This window comes from Macaca nemestrina, chromosome 9 (genome assembly GCF_043159975.1).
Source record: "Macaca nemestrina isolate mMacNem1 chromosome 9, mMacNem.hap1, whole genome shotgun sequence".
NCBI classification, from domain to species: Eukaryota; Metazoa; Chordata; class Mammalia; order Primates; family Cercopithecidae; genus Macaca; species Macaca nemestrina.
Genome location: NC_092133.1, coordinates 88774638 through 88794497, shown reverse-complemented (window position 1 = coordinate 88794497; position 19860 = coordinate 88774638). Strand labels below are relative to the sequence as shown.

Sequence of the window (19860 nt, the reverse complement as noted above, 5' to 3'; positions counted from 1 at the left end):
TACAACTTAGCATCATGTAGAATCCGTGGAAGCTCTGAGCTTATTTTTCTGCAACTAGACGGTCTCATCTGGGGGCAAAGTGAGACAGTGACAAATCATCAGGCATTAGATTTTCATACGAAGCACACAGCGTAGATCCCTCATACGGGCAGTTCACAACAGGGTTCATGCTCCAATGAGTATCTAATTCTCTGACTGGTCTGACTGGAAGCAGAGTTCAGGCGGTAATGTGAGCCTTTGGATGTGGCTGTAAACACAGGCGAAGCTTCCCTGGCTTGCCTGCTGCTCACTTCCTCCTGTGTGGTGTGGCTCATAATAGTCCATGGACTGGTCCCAGTCTGTGGCCTGGGAGTTGTGGACTCCTGCTCTGGGTGGTCCTACCATAGATAAAAAAGTAAAGTAAGGAATTTTTGATCACAAGAATGCTAAGCACAAGTCGTGTTACACATGCTTGTCCCAACAAGGTTTCACTATTACTGACTTCATTCCTCCTCATTTGAAGTTGGAAAGAGATACATTTACTTTGTTGGAACAAGATGTGTTCTACCTGCTAGTTAATTGTCATGGTAACAGTAATTTTGTTAGAACAAGATGCTCTGCTATCATTTGCCAAAAGATTGCCATAATAAATATACAAATTGCCCCACTCTAGGCTCAGTAGATTATAATAAAAGTAGAAAAATGTTTCACAATAACAAAAATGCTAGTATGCTAGTGGGTTGTGGACACCTGATACATTGTATAATCCAAACTGTAGGAGGACACCTTTAGCTATCTATTTATCACAGAGCTTCTGTAAGGTAGGTTTCATAAGTTGCGGGAGACAAAGATGGAACAGATGTAGTTTTGATCTTTAAGGTGCTCGTGATAGAGCTGTCTCCATTTCTGTGCTTTTTCAACAGAATTTTCAAAGAACACATTTCTATCTATGTTTTCACTTGTCCACTTAACAAATAACCATCAAATATCTTTTAGATACTAACCATTTTTGTAATGCTACAGAACACAAACAAAAATACAGACAGGAGCTTGTTATTATCATTGTCATTTTTATTATTTTACTACTTTGTTCGGTGCTTGCTGTGTGCTAGATGCCCACTGGAAGCTTATAATTATGATTTATTATATATTGATTATGTGCCAGACATATGTGATGAGGAATAAAAGTTTTGGAAAAAAAACAGGTGTGATTTAAGGTAAACATACAGAGTGAGAAGAATTTTTCTAGGTAAAGAAGCAGAAGAATAATGTTTGGCAGAAGGAACATGGAACGAGTTGGTGTGTTTGCCAGAAGGAACGTCTAATGAGATTGCCTGTTTGGCAGAAAGAGCAGCAAGTGCAAAAGACAAGATGCTTGAGTGAACTTTTCAGGGTTTCTAAGCAGTTCACTTTTGCTGGTACCAAAAGTGTGAGATACCAGAGGTTGGGAATGAGGTGAATACTTAGCTAAGGCAAATTTATGGTAGACGTTTTAATACTGTAGAAATGAGTAGGTCTTATCCTGTGGGCCATAGGAAATTTACCAGATAGAATGGTTTGGACTGCAAATACTGATGAGCAGTGGCTAAAACAGTAGGAACCAGAGTTGTTTTGGTTGTTCGGTGATATCTTAGGTATCCCACTTGTTCCTCTTTCAGCTGTGCTGTTGGCAGTGTTTTATTCATGTCTCCTTTCAGGGTTGGCTAATCGCAGCAGCTCCAAACATCTTGTTCTCACAGCACAACATCACAAGAGCTGCTTTTCTTCACATGTGTCTTTTAAACAGGGAGAAAACTTAGAAGCATGCAAGGGGCTTCCTGTAACATTTCATTGGCTGGGTCACATCACATGCTCATTCCCAAACCAGGCACTGGGAAGGCAAATATGTGATTAGCTTAGAATAAACATTTCTGTTTCTGAGGCTGAGGAGGGGGATTGAGATAATAAATATCCCAATAGACTTGTGTTTCTTCTGCAAGAAAGAATAAGGCATGGCTATTGCAAGGGAGCCCACAGTGTTTGCTGCAGAGGCTCATTGGAGACATTTGAGCAGGGGAATTGCAATATTAAATTTTAGTACTAAGGCCTTCTGGTCATGGTGTAAAACGAGTTAGCAAGCTTTTTCTGTAAAGGACCAGGTGGGTAATATTTGAGGTTATGTGGTCTCTATCATATCTACTTACCCTGCTGTTGTTTGCTGTTGTAGTGTGAAAGCCACGATGATTCTATGTAAGCAAACAGGCATGACTGAGCTCCTATAAAACTTTATTTACAAAGCCATAGGCAGATTAGATTTGGCCTGTGGCCTATAGTTTGCTGGAATTGATGGAAGGGAACCAGGTAAAGAAACCAGGAGACAAAGGAAGCTTTTGCAGTAGTGAACTATAGTTTCCTTGTCACACATCCTTGGACTAGTATCAGTGTATTAGAAGGTTTTCACCCATCCATGGTGAAATAAATAAAGTTCAGAATCTCAGTTACTCATTTTAATATGTTGGCCTTTTTTTGGTGTTATGCTTTTTTCATTTGTTTTGCTTAATTTTTTTCATGTAAAAAACGCATTAATAGTTGGCATTTTCTTTTAAATAAAAAGCATTTTGTAAATGTTTATGTTCCCAGTGGTAGTGGGAGTATAAAGCAGAGGCAGAAAAGAGGTATAGTCAATATGATTTAGTGATAATTGAGTGAGAAAGGTTTGGGGCACAGAGAGAAATGTCAGATAATTTCCAGCTTTCCAGGTTGTACACTAGTATTTAACCTGGATGTGAGGCTTTCATAATCTGCCTTCTGCCCCACTCTCCATCTTTAGCCCTTTTCCCTGTGTGCCCTTTCTCTGGCATTGATGACCTGCTGGTAATGCTCTGCTCACTCATCCTTCTATTGCAGGCAAATCCTTTCCCTCTTTTAGGCCTCGCTCCTGCCCTTGCTGCTGCATGGCATGCTGTCATCTTTTCCTGCCTCTACCCTTTTAATCTGGCTGGCCTCAATATTTCAGTCTCTGCTTAGGCATGTGTTCTAGAAAAGCCATCCCTGACATGCCTTATTTTCATTCTTTTTAAACCCTAATGCCTAGCATGTATGTAGCAGGACTCAGTAAGAAATTTCTGAGTAAAATGTGAGTTAGACAATGTGCAGGATTGTCCTCTGCAGTCTTGGAGCAGAGGGGACAGACACGTGGAGGAATAATGCACAGTTCGGGTGGTAAAGATGCAGTAGAAAAATCATTGAAGTACTAAGGCAGCCTCAGGGAGGGAGGTACCTGTTTATTTGGGGAAAGACATGCAGAATCAAGGAAGACTTCACACAGCATTGTTTTAAGAGATGAAAAGAAGGCTGAGTGTGGTGGCTCATGCCTGTAATCCCAGCATTTTGGGGGGCTGGAGCGGGTAGATCACAAGGTCAGAAGATCAGGACCATCCTGGCCAATGGTGAAACCCCATCTCTACTACAAATACGAAAATTAGCTGGGTATGGTGGTGCATGCCTGTAATCCTGGCTTGACAGGAGAATCACTTGTACCAGGGAGTCAGAGGTTGCAGTGAGCTGAGAATGCACCATTGCACTCCAGCCTGGTGACAGAGTAAGACCCCAGCTAAAAAAAAAAAAAAAAAAAAAGAAAGAAAAAAATAAATTTGTCAGAATCCTGGAGGGAAACATTTTAGATGTTAGGAAGACATTGTACACTAATAAAGGTGTCAGTCAGTAGTAATTTTGGAAATCGTTTATAAGGTACTATTGTTGCAAAAAACAGGAGGCAGGAGAGACCCTGTGGGTGAAACAGGAGGATTTCATTTAGGTACACATCAGCTCAGCAGATTTGCATCCAAAAGCTGAGCCCTGAACAAAGGGAGGGCTTGGCTTATATAGGCAAGCTTCCAGAAGCAGAATAAAGGCAATTAATCATATAGTGACAGTTTTGCAACCTCAGCATAGCCTGTGACCTTGCAGCTGCTTTGAAGGAAAACAGAAAGTTGCAAAATATATGCATTTATAAAAATAGCTATGAGTAAATGCTAAGGGGAAGGGGAGACGGGAAAGGAATTTGTTTTCTTAACCTTGCTCTGGGATGTCTGGAGCCCATACCTGTGGGCTCTGGCTTCTCAGACAGGGTCACCCTGACCTTTCCTGGGTCCTGCCTGTTGCTATCCTTAGAGTCAGAGTAGCTAAGTGCAGGAAAACTAAATTTTCTTTTCATTACATTTACTGCTTCACTGTTAGGAAGTGGAGAACAACATACCGTGTCACCTTATACGTTTCTACTGTATTTTAAAGTTGTGTTTCTGGTGGTTTTGTTCATTTCTGTTGGGTGGATGAATTTGTGAGTGAATCACATCAGGTATCTCCCCAAGTGGTTTGTTGAAGTTTTGGATAATTATTTCCTAAGTAACTATTTCATGAAAGACTAAACCCTGAATTTATGAAATAAAATAAAATGTTGTCTTAAATCTATTTTTATAAAGACAATAGTTTTTAACTGTTCTAAGTGGTTCATTTTAACTGAATACATGGATTTCTCAACAGAACAAGACTTAAAGCTGACATCAGAGGAAGAGTCACAAAGGCTTAAAGGAAGTGAAAATAGCCAGCCAGAGGCATGGAAACTTTTAAATTTAAATTTTTGATTTAATGTTGTTTTCTTTGCTTTAATAATATTAGATAGTCCAAATGAAATTACCTTTCGGGCTAGGTTTTGAGAATCAATAGATTCTTTTTTTTAAGAATTTAAAAATAGATTCTTAAAATTTATTTTAATAAATTCAGCAATCTCATTAACAGAAGAATCAATGGATTCTAATTGACATTTGATATTTAACTTCAAAAACATAACCACTGTGAAATTTAAAATACTCTAATTTTGCAGTATTCTTATTTAAAATATTCTTATCTGCCTTTTTGATTAGCTTATAGCTAATCTTTCCTTTTGGAATAGAGGCAAAAACAAATTCCAGAACTTTGTTCTTTTATTTTTAAAACACCCTAACATGATAAAGTAACATCAATTATTGGATTATATTATTAAGCAGTAGAATTATGAACAATGTAATCCTGATGGTCCCTGAGCTGGATTCATGGTTAAGGAGCAATCATGGCTAGTGATTGAAAATCTGCAGTTTTCTATTGTCAGTCACTGATACCAAGGTTAAAGATATATTCTGCCTTGTGGTCTCTCATTGACCTCAGCGTTTCTGTTCAGGGAGGGAATCAGGTTCATAAAAGCAACCCAACTGCCTATTCCAAGAATCACATCTTGCAGAATGGGAGCTTTGGTGTTGATGCACAAACACAGTAACATTCAAACTTACTTCAGTTGCAGAAAATCAGTACAGATTATCAAACAGTTTTATCCACTGTCATTAGTACACATTATAGAACTGGACTTAAGCACATAATCTAGATTCATAACACTCTCATATTACAGCATATAATTTCAATTAAAATTTAAGAATTTGCATTTCTTTCTGTTTGGTGTTTATTTCAACTCCTAATAATTTAAAGCGTGCGTACAGTTCAGTTAGGAATCTTTTAAAAAAAGGACTTCAGTGCAATGTAGGGGCTCACTAGTTAGGGTTTCGTGAGGTAAACCCTTTTCAAGTGAGGAAGCCTTTGAAACACTACAAATCATCTGCTAATTCATTTTTGGTAGATCTAACACATAACAAATTAAGTTTAGTCCAAACAAATGGTGAAAAGTTAAGTTTGCTGGTTCATGTTTTTCTTCTCCCTTTATCTAAGGTGAATTATTTTTCACATGTTAGAAGCCAGTGATGTGGCAGTAGCTACATGTAGATTAAAAAGTTAATTCTTAATTTTAATTATTTAATTATTTTAACAGTTAAATTTTAAGTTTAATTATTTTCTTATTTTTCATTGTCCATACTTGATTACTGAAGAATAAAATTATTTTAAAAACATAAATTCCGAAAGAGGAGACATCACGGAAATACAGCAAGCAGATTAACCTTCTGTTTTTGCATTTGCAGAAAATGTCTGAAGAACCAGAAATAAAGAAGGATTGTGATAGAGAGGTATACCTTTATATTCAGATGTTTCTGTTGAATTAGATTTTTATGTTACATTGTTTAACAAAGTGTAGTAAGTTTAGGCATACATGATCCTATCATGTAAGTAGCATAAATCACCAGTGAAAAATTTAATATTTAACTCAGAAAGAATTCTGTATACTGAGTTTTAAAGAGATGCAAACCCTAGAGATGTTCTTTCATTATTATGGAATAATCCTGAATGGTGCCTTAAAATGCTAAGTAATGCCACTTTAGGAGCTTTGGATCAGTCATTTTATCTTTCTTGGTTTTAGTCTGATTATCAATAGACAATGTGGCTAAAGAGGACAGTTTCTTATTCTGTGTATTTTCCAGCTGGAAAATTGTATGGCTATTGAATGTGAAATCTGGGGAGCATCTCATTTTCTGGAATTCCACGCTTGTGCCTCAGCAGCTTCACTCTGCTCATTGTGTTGTGGCGAACTTTGGTTCCCATGTTTCAGTGAGCACAATCATGTTTTCGATATCCCAGGAACCAAATGAAAAAGGAATGATCAAAGGCAGTGGGAGAAGAATATCTTAGTGCAGAAAAGGGCAATCTTCCTTTCTACTCCTGAAGCCCCACAGTGTTTCATCCTCTAAATCTGACCGTTGAATGTAAAATCTAGGTGGTAAAGACAGGAGACACAATTTGCGTCTTTGTCTTTTTATGTGTGTGTTCCCACGAGTCAAATGGGGTAAATACATATATAAGATTCTGAAGAGTGGTTGGGAATAAAAGCATAAAATGAAGGAGGGCCCTTTTTGAATTTTGGAAAATTCTGTTTTATTCAGTAAAACAGAAATCAAGCAAACATTTCAAAAATTTTAGTGAGATACTAATGATAATTACATCATAAAATTATATGCTACTAGTTCTGTATATATGATTAAATTTAAATGTGAAATATTTTTAATGACTAAAATAATGATAAACTGTTCAAGTGATAAAATCAATTGAAAAGATCCTTTCTATTCAATAAAACGATAACCATCCTTAATATCAAACTTCCACTCAAGGTTGAAGAAGAAGTGAAGAAGCACAGAAGTAATCATGTGGGATTACCAGAAAACCTGACTGATGGTGCTGCTGCTGGCAATGGTGATGATGGATTAATTCCACAAAGAAAGAGCAGAACACCTGAAAGTCAGCAATTTCCTGACACTGAGAATGAAGAGTGTCACAGGTAAGCCTCTGGCAACATTTAACAGGAGACAACCATGTGCTGTCAAACTAATCCTAATTTGGGCTAATATTCATGATGAACACATTTTATACTTTTACTATGATATTCAGCCTTGCCTGGTAATCAGAAAAATGAAAATCAGCAAACAATGAGTTACCATTTTTTCTGGTGATTAATTTATTTGAAAAATAACCAGTATTGGCAAATGTGAGGGAAAAGGCATTTTCTTTTTTTTTTTTTTTTTGAGACGGAGTCTCGCTCTGTAGCCCAGGCTGGAGTGCAGTGGCCGGATCTCAGCTCACTGCAAGCTCCGCCTCCCGGGTTCACGCCATTCTCCGGCCTCAGCCTCCCGAGTAGCTGAAACTACAGGCGCCCGCCACCTCGCCCGGCTATTTTTTTTTGTATTTCTTAGTAGAGACGGGGTTTCACCGTGTTAGCCAGGATGGTCTCGATCTCCTGACCTCGTGATCCGCCCATCTCGGCCTCCCAAAGTGCTGGGATTACAGGCTTGAGCCACCGCGCCCGGCCAGGCATTTTCTTTTCTTTTTAGTGAACTTTTATTTTAGCTTCTTGGGTACATGTGCAGGTTCGTTATATGGGTAAACTGTATCATGGAGGTTTCAGCTACATAAGAAGCAAAATACCCAAAAGGTAGTTTTTTGGTCCTCTCCCTCCTGCCATGCTCCATCCTCAAGTAGGCCCCAGTGTCTGTTATTCTCCTGTTTGTGTCCATGAGTTCTCATTGTTTAGTTCCCACTAATGAGTAAGAATATGTGGCATTTGATTTTGTGTTCCTACATTAGTTTGCTTAGGATAGTGGCCTCCAGCTCCTTCCATGTTGCTGCAAAGGAAATGGTTTTGTTGGAAAAGACATTTCATACACTGTTAGTATACATTTTGAGCATTAATTTAGTGGCATATTCACACACACATATATAACATAGTAAGGATATATAATACATGTAAAGGATGTTTGTATAGATATGTTACATATATACTTACCTATATATTTATTACAGCATTATTATATCAAAAAGTTGGAGCTAGTCTAATTCCTTATCAATAGGAAATAGCTCAGTTTCCATACCCCCAAAATAAGGTAGTATAAACCATTTTTTTTAAGATGAGGTTAGATCTAGAGAGTACTGATTATTTCACAATTAAATTGTATTTAAAGCATTTAGTTTGATGACGCATCTTAAGAATTCTTGTTAGAATTCTTGTAATATCTGCTGTGTTGCAAATGGAAGCTACATGCTACATTGACACTGTACTTTGTTAGCCACAAGATTGCTAGTGACTAAATTTGTGTTGTCAGTGGCCTGAGTGCTGAAATATTGGACCCTCAATCTGAATATTGCCGAGGGATTATACGTGGGGATCTAGATTTAATATAAACATTTCAGTGTATTGGGTAAAAATTTTATTAAAATACATCAAAGGATCTTTTATCTGCTGAACCAGGAGTTGTCCAGCTTTTTCTGCAAAGAGCCAGTTAGTAAATATTTTAGGCTTTGTGGACTATATATATTTATTTTCTTGAGACAGGGTCTTGCTCTGTTGCCCAGGCTGGAGTGCAGTTGTGTGATCACGGCTCACTGCAGCCTTGACTTTCTGGGCTCTAGCGATCTTCCCCTCTCAGCCTCTCTACTAGCTGGGGCCACGGGTGTGTAACGTCACACCCAGCTAATTGACTCCATGGACTGTAGAGTCAGTAAGCCTGGCTGCGTTGCAAGATACTTGACTTATAAAAACCGGCAGTGGGCTGGATTTGGCCCACAGGTGCTTATTTTCCGACCCTTGTGCTAAAAGGAAGGTGCTGCTAATGCAGTGACTCTTATTTGTAAAAGTCCCCTGCGTGTGACATTATCCTTCCTTTGAGAAAAGGATATATTTCAGTATTCACCTCACCGTATTTTTCAACAGTGGCTTCATAAAATTTTTAAAATAAAAATAAGATTATTTTCTGCATTTCTCCCACTTTATTCCTGTTAGTAGAACTCAGTATTTTACTGTGATCAATGACTTTGTATATTTGATGAGTATCAACTCTCCTAGAATTGGCTGATTTTTATCAAGCAAGAAATACTCTCCCTGAAACTTTCAGTATTTCTTGGTCTTTATGTATCAGCATGAAGAAAATGATAATCAGCTTATGTAATCTAGAAATGTTCAAGGGACCTTTAGTATCTCAGTCTGGCATTTTTTAATGCCATATGTATATAATTTTTATAAACTTTAAAATACATAATTGTTATATAAAATTTGAAAACTCCACCTGCTATATACAATTTGAAAACTGCTATTGCTTGTCTATCACTTTTCCATGACTGTGGAAGAAAATTACATCATTCTCAGTCATGACTGTGTTAAGTATGATGTCCTTAAAAGAACTGTCTACACTCACAAACTCAGGTTTTCTTTCTGTTCACTCTTGATCTCAATGCCAGTAAGTCTTCGGTGTCAGCACTCCTCCAAAGTTGTTTTTCTCAAGGTTATCACTACTTTTTTCTGTAACTAAATCTAGGCATTTTTTCTTACACCTCATTTAATCTGTCAGCAATATTTGAGCCAGTGAAGGACATCTCCTCCCTAATGGCATCTTCACTAGGCTTTCAGGACCTCACCCCCTCAAGCTTTTCCTCCTGCCTTTCTAGTCCATTCATCGTGGTCTGTTTTGCTTGCTCTTCCTCATCTTTCTCCTTTTGGACGTTGTTGTTTCCCAGAGCTCAGTCCTCAATCTTCTTTCTCATAACTTTTTTATTTTTTTAAGACGGAGTTTCGCTCTGTCACCCAGGCTGGAGTTCAGTGGCATGATCTTGGCTCACTGCAACCTTTGCCTCCTGGGTTCCAGTGCTTCTCCTGCCTCAGCCTCCTGAGTAGCTGGGATTACAAGTGCACGCCACCATGCCCGGCTAATTTTTGTATTTTTAGTAGAGACAGGGTTTCCCCATGTTGGCCAGGCTAGTCTTAAACTCCTGACCTCAGGTGATCTGTCTGTCTGTGTTGGGATTACAGGCATGAGCCACCATGCCTTGCCCCTCATGACTTTTTCTACTGTGTATGTGCTAGTGATTTCCAAATGTATGTCTCCAGCTCAGGTCTCTCTCCTTAATTCCAGATCTCTATATCAGCCCGCCTACTTGACATCTCTATTTGATTAGCTGTTGGGTATCATACACTTGTCAGATGCAAAACTGGGCTCCTGATGCCTTCCAGAAATCTACAGCTCAGGTAGTCTTTCCTCCTCTGGTTAAGGGCAACTCTTCCAGTCGCTCTGCCAAAAACCTTGGTGTCATTCTTGACTCATCTTTCTCTCTCTCTGACACCTCACATCTAATCTCTCAGTAAATGCCAGGCCTACCTGAAGAATGTATCCCGAAGCCAGTCATATCTTGCACATCTGAGCCACCATCATCTGCAGTCTAGATGAGTGTCGTAGACTGGGAATTGATAGTCCTGGTTTTTAAAAACTTCCCCTTTCATCAATTCTTAACTTAGTGGATGGATTTAAAACATAAGTCAAATTGTGTCATTCCTCTGCCCCAGCCCTTCTGATTGCCTCCCATTTCACTCTTTGAGTATGTGACAGAGTTCCTCCTAATAACCAAAAGGCAGTAAACCATCTGGCATGTTACCTCTCCTGCTTGAACTTCTGTTCCTTACCTCTTTGCTCTGCTTCAGCCACACTGAGCTTCTTGCTATTCCTTACCTATCCCTAGTGCTTAGACTCTAGGCACACCTCTGTCTGCCCTTAGAAGTTCCCTGTGTCTGGATATTCGTCTAGCTTTCCATCTCTTCAGTTCTTTACTTAAAATCCCCTTTCTAAGAAGAAAAGGGGTAAAAGAAACACATTAAGGAATAACCACTTTCTGAGGAAGAACCGTGTACCAGCACAATTCCTAGTCCAGAGAAAAATGAAGGAAAAGGAAAAAAAGAGAGAGAACGATGACTAGCAGAAAGGAATTACAATTGTATCACCAGGACACATCATGCTTAAGATTCAGCTGGGAGCCTACCAGGGATGCTGTCTAACATAATCAAGGGAAGGTTCAGTGAAACAGTGGTTTATCATCTCTAACTTTAAACCTGTTTGTATCTTGACATCAACTCTGTTAACATCATCACTTTCTAGAGTCTTTGATATACAAATATAATATTCTTTGTATTAAAGAAAAATCCTCTTTCTCAGCAGGGGCTTTTCTGGCCTCCCAACTTTCCCACCACCCTCCTCGTCAAACACATAAACATTTCATTTTCCTGCTTTAGTTTTTCTCCTCTAACGTACTGTGTATTTTGCCTTACCTGTCTGTTGTATTGTGTGTTTATCTCACTCTCATGAATAGGGGTTTTATTGTTCATTACCATATCCTCACTTCCTAGAAAAAGGCCTAACATATGAGACGTAGCTACCTAATAAATAGTTATTGGACAAAGGAGTGGAGTTTATCCTGGATATGTTGTTTGATTGAGTCTCACTTAAAAAGTGTTCGACAAGGTTCATTTTAACAATTTTGCCAGGTGATTATATGCATTTTTAAAATTCTTTTGGCACTTTATAATACGCTACATTGTTTGTATTAATATTTTTTCGCTTAGGGAGAAAAGCCCAATATTGTGGTTATTCACTATTCTTTTACTGGTAATCATGATAATTGCAATTATGGTAAAATGAGTGAGAGGAATTGCAGACTTTACTGGTATTTTATTTATTTAGAGACAGAGTCTTGCTCTGTCACCCAGGCTGCAGTGCAGTGGCGTGACCTCAGCTCGCTGCAACCTCCGCCTCCTGGGTTCAAGCAATTCTCCTGCCTCAGCCAGCTGAGGAGCTGGGATTACAGGTGCGCGCAACTACGCCCGACTAATTTTCATATTTTTAGTGGAGAGGGAGTTTCACCCTGTTTGTCAGGCTGGTCTTGAACTCCTGACCTCAGGCAATCCACCCGCCTCGGCCTCCCAAGGTGCTGGGATTACAGGCGTGAGCCACCACGCCCGACCACTAGTATTTTATATTAAAAACTATTAGAGTGGTAAATTTAATGGACCACAAATTCTTTCCAAGGGATTATGGACCTTTGGTATTTGAAATAAAAAGTCAGAGTTGGAATTTTTTGCTTCCTCTAGTAAGACGTATACTGGTCAGGCACTGTCTATTCTGATGGAGCAGCTCTTGCTGCTGGGCTGTCTTTCAGAAGCAAGCTGCTCACATGGATATGGGTTGGTGAGCAAGGCCAGTGGTCATTGGTGGATTGACTAGATTTTGAACTGGCTCTGGGTGGCTTCTTGTTACCATGGCTACAGGTCAATTCTTTCCTAAGTTGAGTCAACTTTAACCAGAAATTTTCTGTTCAAAAGTTGCCTTCCATTAACTATGTTCAAAATGAAACTTTTTAATATTCCAGAATTGTAGACTTAGAGTTTTGGTTATGATGGATTGGTTAATAATAGCTCTCAGGATGATTTTTTTTGATACATCATCTTAACCAGAAGAATTCTGTGTATAATTTATTTCTTGAAAATAATTATTTTGTTTTTGCTTTTGGTATTTTTAGAAGCTTTTGCTCAAGTCCTAACATAATCTCTAGTAGGAGATTTTAGTCTCCTTGTCAGTTCATGTATGTATATGGTAGTGATATTCTCTCTTTTTAAATTCCTTTTCTTTTCTTGTTCACTTTCTTCTCTGTACAGTAATCATGATATTGTTATACATTTTTATCTCATTAAAAAGTAGTTACAATTTTCTGCTGGCAAATCCAGCTTTTTATATATTTTGACTGAATAAGTTAAAAGTGAAGAAAATTTACCAGATCATTTTATTTTCAAATAAAATCATAACTAATAAAAATTACCATTTTTGAATTATAAATAATGACATTTAGATATTTTAAAAGTAAGGATACACCCCCCAGTAGTTTAGCTTTGTGTTTCCATGCAAATCTCATGTCAAATTGTAATTCCCAGGTGTTGAGAGAAAAGAGCAGGTGAGAGGTGATTGGATCATGGGGTCAGTTGCTTCCATGCTGTTCTTGTGATAGTGAGTGAGTTCTCAGAAGAGCTGATGGTTTCTTAAGGGGCTCTTTCCCCTTCACTTCTCTCTCTCCCTCTCTCCTGCGGCCTTATGAAGAAGGTGCCTGCTTCCCCTTCATCTTCTGCTATGGTTAAGTTTCCTGAGGCCTCCCCAGCCATGCCTAACTGTGAATCAATTAAGCCTATTTCCTTTATGAATGACCCAGTCTCATGTATGTATGTGTATGAATTACCCAGTCTTGGGTATATGTATGTATATGGTGTGTGTATATACACACAGACATATATATGATATATATATGTGATGTGAGATATATATATATCCATTTTCTTTATTCCACTTATCAGTTGACGGACACTGGTTGATTCTGTATCTTTGCATATTGTGGATTGTGCTGCAGTAAACATATGTATGCGGGTATCTTTTTGAGAGTACGATTTCTTTTGTGTAGATATCCAGAAATGAGAATTCTGGATAAAATGGTAGGATCTACTTTTAGTTCTTTGAGAACTCTGCATACTGTTTTCCATAGATTTGTACGAATTTGTATTCCCACCAGCAGTGTATAACTGTTCTCTTTTCACCACATCCACACCAACATCTGTTGTTTTATGATTTCTAAAAGTGGCCATTGTGGCTGCAGTGAGGTGATATCTCACTGTTGTTTTATTGTACATTTCCCTGATGATTAGAGATATTTAGCATGTTTTTATATGCTTGTTCACCATTTGTACATCTTCTTTTGAGAAAGGTCTATTCATGTAATTTGGCCACTTTTTAATGGAATTCTTTGTATTTTTCCTGTTGATTTGTTTGAGTTTCTTGTAGGTTGTAGATATTAGTCCTTTGTTAGATTCATAATTTTCAAATATTTTTTCCCATTGTATAGGTTGTTGGTTTACTCTGATGATTATTTCTTTTGCTTTGATGAAGTTTTTTAGTTTAATTAGGTCTTATTTATTTTCATTTTTGTTGCTTTTGCTTTTTGGGTCTTCATCATAAATTGTTTGCCTAGGCCAATATTTTCGGGTCTTAGGTTTAGGCCCTTAATCCATCTTGAATTTATTCTTGTACATGGTGAGAGATAGAGATCCAGTTTCATTCTTCAACATGTGGCTATCTTTTTTCCCCAGCTCCATTTGTTGAATAACGTGTACTTTCTCCAGTGTATGTTTTTGTATCCTTGCTCAGAGATCATTTGGTTGTAGTGACTTTATTTCTGAGTTGTCTATTCTGTTCCATTGATCTAGGTATCTACTTTTATACCAGTGCCACGCTGTTTTTGTTACTGTGGCCTTAGAGTATAATTTGAAGTCAGGTCATGTGATGCCAACATATTTGTTCCTTTTGCTTGGTATGTCTGTTGCTATTCAGGCTCTTTTGTGGTCCTTCATAAATGTCAGCATTTTAAAATAACTTTGTGAAGAATGACATTGGTACTTTGCTAGAAATTGTATGGAATGTGTAAACGGCTTTGGGCACTATGGTCATTTTCACGATATCAGTTCTTTGAGTCCATTAACATAGGATGGATCTTCATTTGTTTGCATCATCTATTATTTTCTTCAGTGGTGTTTTCCAGTTATCTTTATAGAGATCACTCACCTTTTTCATTAAGTATATTCCTAGGCATTTCACACTTTTTTGCAGCCTTTGTAAAAGGGATTGGATTCTTGATAAGGACTCTCAGCTTGGTCGTAGTTGGTGTATAGTGGTGCTACTGATGGTATTCATTTAATTTGTAACTTCTGAGACTTTACTGTTTCATTTATCAAATCTCCCATTACCACCCAAGCTCCTACTCCTGTTGGATCAGCGGTGGCATTAGATTGTCATAGGAGTGTGACTCGAACCCTGTTGTAAGCTGCTCATGCAGGGGATTCAGGTTGTTCACTTCTTATGAGAATCTAATGCCTTATGATCTGTCACCGTCTCCTGTCACCCCCAGATGGGACCATCTAGTTGCAGGAAAACAAGCTGAGGCTCCCACTCATTCTGCATTTTGGTGAGTTATATAATTATTTCATTATGTATGAATAATAATAGAAATAAAGTGCACAATGAATGTAATGTGCTTGAATCATCCTGGAACCATCCCCCACCTCAGGTTCCTGGAAACATTATCTTCCACAAAACCAGTCCCTGGTGCCAACATGGTTGGGGCAGCTGGGTTAACAGATGTGAGACCCCTTTGCCTTGTCTAGGATTCATGTGCAGATATACATCGTGTGAATGATGTCTGATGGCGCCATTGTGCCCTGTAGATCATTTTAGGGACACCTCCAGTATTTCATGAAAATTAAAATTTCTTCTAGTGATGAACAAAATGATACTCAGAAGCAAGTTTCTGAAGAACAGAACACTGGAATATCACAAGATGAGATTCTGACTAATAAACAAGAGCAGATAGAAGTGACTGAAAAGAAAATGAATTCTGAGGTATTTTCTTTAGTTATTTTCAAATTTTTCATATATGTATATATTTAAAACATGATATATTTTGGAAATATAAAGGATTTTTAAGTCTCATATATGTGTGTATATATTCTATATATCCTTTGTCATATATCTACATATGTACATATAGGATAAAGCTATGTTCTGAATTCAACTCCATTTGCCTGCAGCAGTCGAGCAATGGCCTCAATCCAAAGGAGAAGCATTTGATATTTTTCATCAGAATTGATGATCTTTCCAATATCAAAAATAAATTTCGCTAGTAAAAACAAATTTTCTAGTTTTTGGACATGGGTTTATTTTTTGAAAATATTAATAGAGAAGTGAATTGATTATTTTCACTGATAGGAAAGTCGGAAATGTATAGCTGGGTCAGAGGCCACATTGTGGATGTCATTATCCTTGCTTTTGCAGAGAGGAACAGTTTGCTCTGAGAAGTTTCTCATTTCAATGCAAAGAGCTTTGAAAACAATGACATGCCATGATACACATTTATTGATAATTTATTGATAAATATTTTGTTCCTAGAGAAATAGTTCAGTGTATTTCCCCTATTTCACACTTACTACTGTTTCAAACATTGTAAAGAGGAAAGAAAAGTTATTGCAATGGCAAATAATCTCATGATTTCTAAGAAAATCTCTCTAAGTTCCATCTTATTTACCATTCGTAGTTTGAAATAAAAGGCTTCTTTTGTATTTATGTATTTACACCATAGAAGTAACTGTGATTTTGTGGAGGATCACTAGAAGTAGCATCAGGAGACCTGGGGAAAATCCTGCATCTTGTATATATTTTTTGACCTCTCCTTTTAAGAATCGTGATCTTAAATGAGTTCAGTGTTGCATGTAGAAGTCCAATGCTTAGATGCAGATGTGTACAGGGTAGAAGGGTACAGTGCTTAGATGCAGATGTGTACATTGTGGAAGGGTACAATGCTTAGATTTAACCGTTATGAATAAATGTCACTCTTATAACTGAGTATAAAAATATTAGAAATGTAGAATATCAGTAAAATGTTCTTCAGTAAAAGGAACTTAAAGAATTTAACCTCTGGGTTTTTTTGTAACTCAGAGAAAGGCTTTATAAATTCTGAGATTCTTTAAAATCCTCTAGTGATTTATTTTTCATAGTCTTTAAATAAATACTTAAAATTTTGGGAATTTACACTCTATTAGGTTTGAAATTTTGTCCAATTTTTTTTCCAGTTAAATGTCCACTATGGGGATTCTTTCATTATACAAATACACATGTTATTTTTTAATTTCAGAAGAAATCATGATATGTCATTTTATTGAGTGCTAATTAAAAGTTCCCTTTGTTTATTTAGCTTTCTCCTTGTCCTAAGAAAGAAAAAGATCTCTTGCATGAAAATAGTACGTTGCAGGAAGAAATTGCCATGCTAAGACTGGAGCTAGACACGATGAAACATCAGAGCCAGCTAAGAGAAGAGAAATATTTGGAGGAAATTGAAAGCACGAAAAAAGAGAATGATGATCTTTTAAAGGCTATGCAGTTGAATGAGCTCACCATGGATGATGATACCGCGGTGCTTGTCATTGACAACGGTTCCGGCATGTGCAAGGCTGGATTTGCGGGCGACGATGCCCCCCGGGCTGTCTTCCCTTCCATCGTGGGGCGCCCCAGGCACCAGGGCATAATGGGGGGCATGGGTCAGAAGGAGTCCTATGTGGGCAACGAAGCCCAGAGAAAGAGAGGCATCCTGACCCTGAAGTACCCCATGGAGCACGGCATCATCACCAACTGGGGCGACATGGAGAAGATCTGGCACCACACCTTCTACAACGAGCTGCGTGTGGCTCCCGAGGAGCACCCCATCCTGCTGACCGAGGCCCCCCTCAACCCCAAGGCCAACCGCGAGAAGATGACCCAGATCATGTTTGAGACCTTCAACACCCCAGCCATGTACGTGGCCATCCAGGCAGCGCTGTCCCTGTACACCTCTGGCCGTACCACTGGCATCGTGATGGACTCCGGTGACGGGGTCACCCACAGTGTTCCCATCTATGAGGGGAATGCCCTCCCCCATGCCACCCTGCGCGTAGACCTGGCTGGCCGGAACCTGACTGACCACCTCATGAAGATCCTCATGGAGCGTGGCTACAGCTTCACCACCACCGCTGAGCGGGAAATCGTGCGTGACATCAAGGAGAAGCTGTGCTATGTCGCCCTGGACTTTGAGCAGGAGATGGCCACAGCGGCCTCCAGCTCCTCCCTAGAGAAGAGCTACGAGCTGCCCGATGGCCAGGTCGTCACCATCGGCAATGAGCGGTTCCGCTGCCCCGAGGCGCTCTTCCAGCCTTCTTTCCTGGGCATGGAATCCTGTGGCATCCACGAAACTACCTTCAACTCCATCATGAAGTCTGACGTGGACATCCGCAAAGACCTGTACAGCAACACAGTGCTGTCTGGCGGCACCACCATGTACCCTGGCATGGCCGACAGGATGCAGAAGGAGATCACCGCCCTGGCGCCCAGCACAATAAAGATCAAGATCATTGCTCCACCGGAGCGCAAGTACTCCGTGTGGGTCGGTGGCTCCATCCTGGCCTCGCTGTCCACCTTCCGGCAGATGTGGATCACCAAGCAGGAGTATGATGAGTCAGGCCCCTCCATTGTCCACCGCAAATGCTTCTAGGTGGACTGTGACTTAGTTGCGTTACACCCTTTCTTGACAAAACCAAACTTCGCAGAAAACAAGATGAGATTGGCATGGCTTTATTTGTTTTATTGTTTCAATTTTTTTTTTTTTTTAATTGACTTGACTTAGGATTTAAAAACTGGAATGCTGAAGGTGACAGCAGTTGGTTGGAGTGAGCATCCCCCAAAGTTCTACAATGTGGCTGAGGACTCTGATTGTACATTGTTCTTCTTTTCAATAGTCATTCCAAATATTGTGAGATGCGTTGTTTCAGGAAGCCCCTTGCCCTCCTAAAAGCCACCCCACTTCTCTCTAAGGAGAATGGCCCAGTCCTCTCCCGAGTTCACACAGGGGAGATGATAGCATTGCTTTCATGTAAATTATGTAATGCAAAATTTTTAAAATCTTCGCCTGAGTACTTTTTGATTTTGTTTCATTTTGAACAGTTTTCATGGCCCCCTTTTTTGTACCCCAACTCGGGGTGTATGAAAGCTTTTGGTCTCCCTGAGAGTGGCTGGAGGCAGCCAGGGCTTACCTGTACTCTGACTTGAGAAGAATTGGATGAACGTGCACACCTTAAAAAAATTGAATGAGGAAGCACAGTATTTCAATACAGTGAACAGCTTAGCATTTTGACAACTGAGAATAAAATGCTCAGTTCTGGACAATGTAAGACACACCAAGGAAACACTGGAAATGGAAATTCAGTTATGTCATTGTGGACTGGCTACTGCTCTACATGACTGTGACCAAAGTCAGATGGCTAAAAGAGACTTCTTTCCAGAGAACAAGACATGAACAGGTTTATTTACAGAAAACAGTGAATTCTCATATATCTAACCTAAAATATAACAGATTCTTTCTGAACAAGTCTAATGTAGAAAGTAAAATCAACAGGCTGAAAATTAAGCTCCATCAAACAAGATTAACTCTGAGAGAAAAGATAGAGCAGGCCACCATCTTTCCTGTTCAGGCAACTTAGTCGTTCCAGCCTGCCCCGACCAGGGACAGAAGAGATCCCGCAGCACAGAGCAGCTGCTTTACCAGACCACTGCCAGACTGCTTCTGTAAGCAGGGCCCTGATCCTGTTCCACCTCACTGGACAGGACCTCCCACCTGGGGCCTCCAGCTACCCCCGCCAGCATTCCTTGGCCAGTGGAAATTTGAAATGTTCCTGGGACAGAGCTCCCAGAGAGAGGGACAGGCCACCTCCTTTGCTTTTTGGATGACTAGCTGTTCTGGCCTGCAGGCTTTGGAGAGCCCAAGCTGACAAGGGATGGAAGAGGTACCACAGCACAGCCATGCTACGAAAATGTGGCCAGCCTCTTGTTTACGTCAGTCACCGACCCCATTTCTGGTCAGCGGGTGAAGTCTTTCAACCAGGGTCTCCGGCTACCTTGACTGCTGTTCTCTGGCCGACAGAGGTCTCAGGCCTCCCTGAGTCAGAGCTCCCAGGGGGAGAACCAGACTGTTTACTGTTTGGGTGACTCAGCCATTTTAGCCTTA

General features: G+C 39.4%; 1 protein-coding gene across 1 annotated transcript in view; it reads left to right on the top strand.

The window, feature by feature from the left end:
• The window catches only part of LOC139356312 (POTE ankyrin domain family member I-like), a 30929-nt gene extending 12485 nt beyond the window's left edge, over nt 1-18444 (top strand). Inside the window, exons 7-11 of the mRNA XM_071070041.1 lie at nt 4501-4571; nt 5961-6005; nt 7041-7207; nt 15551-15674; nt 17023-18444. Of these exons, the coding sequence (XP_070926142.1) occupies nt 4501-4571; nt 5961-6005; nt 7041-7207; nt 15551-15674; nt 17023-18351 (1736 nt within the window). The 3' untranslated portion in view covers nt 18352-18444. The remainder of the gene's footprint in view (nt 1-4500; nt 4572-5960; nt 6006-7040; nt 7208-15550; nt 15675-17022) is intronic.
• Nucleotides 18445-19860: the final 1416 nt, after the last annotated feature.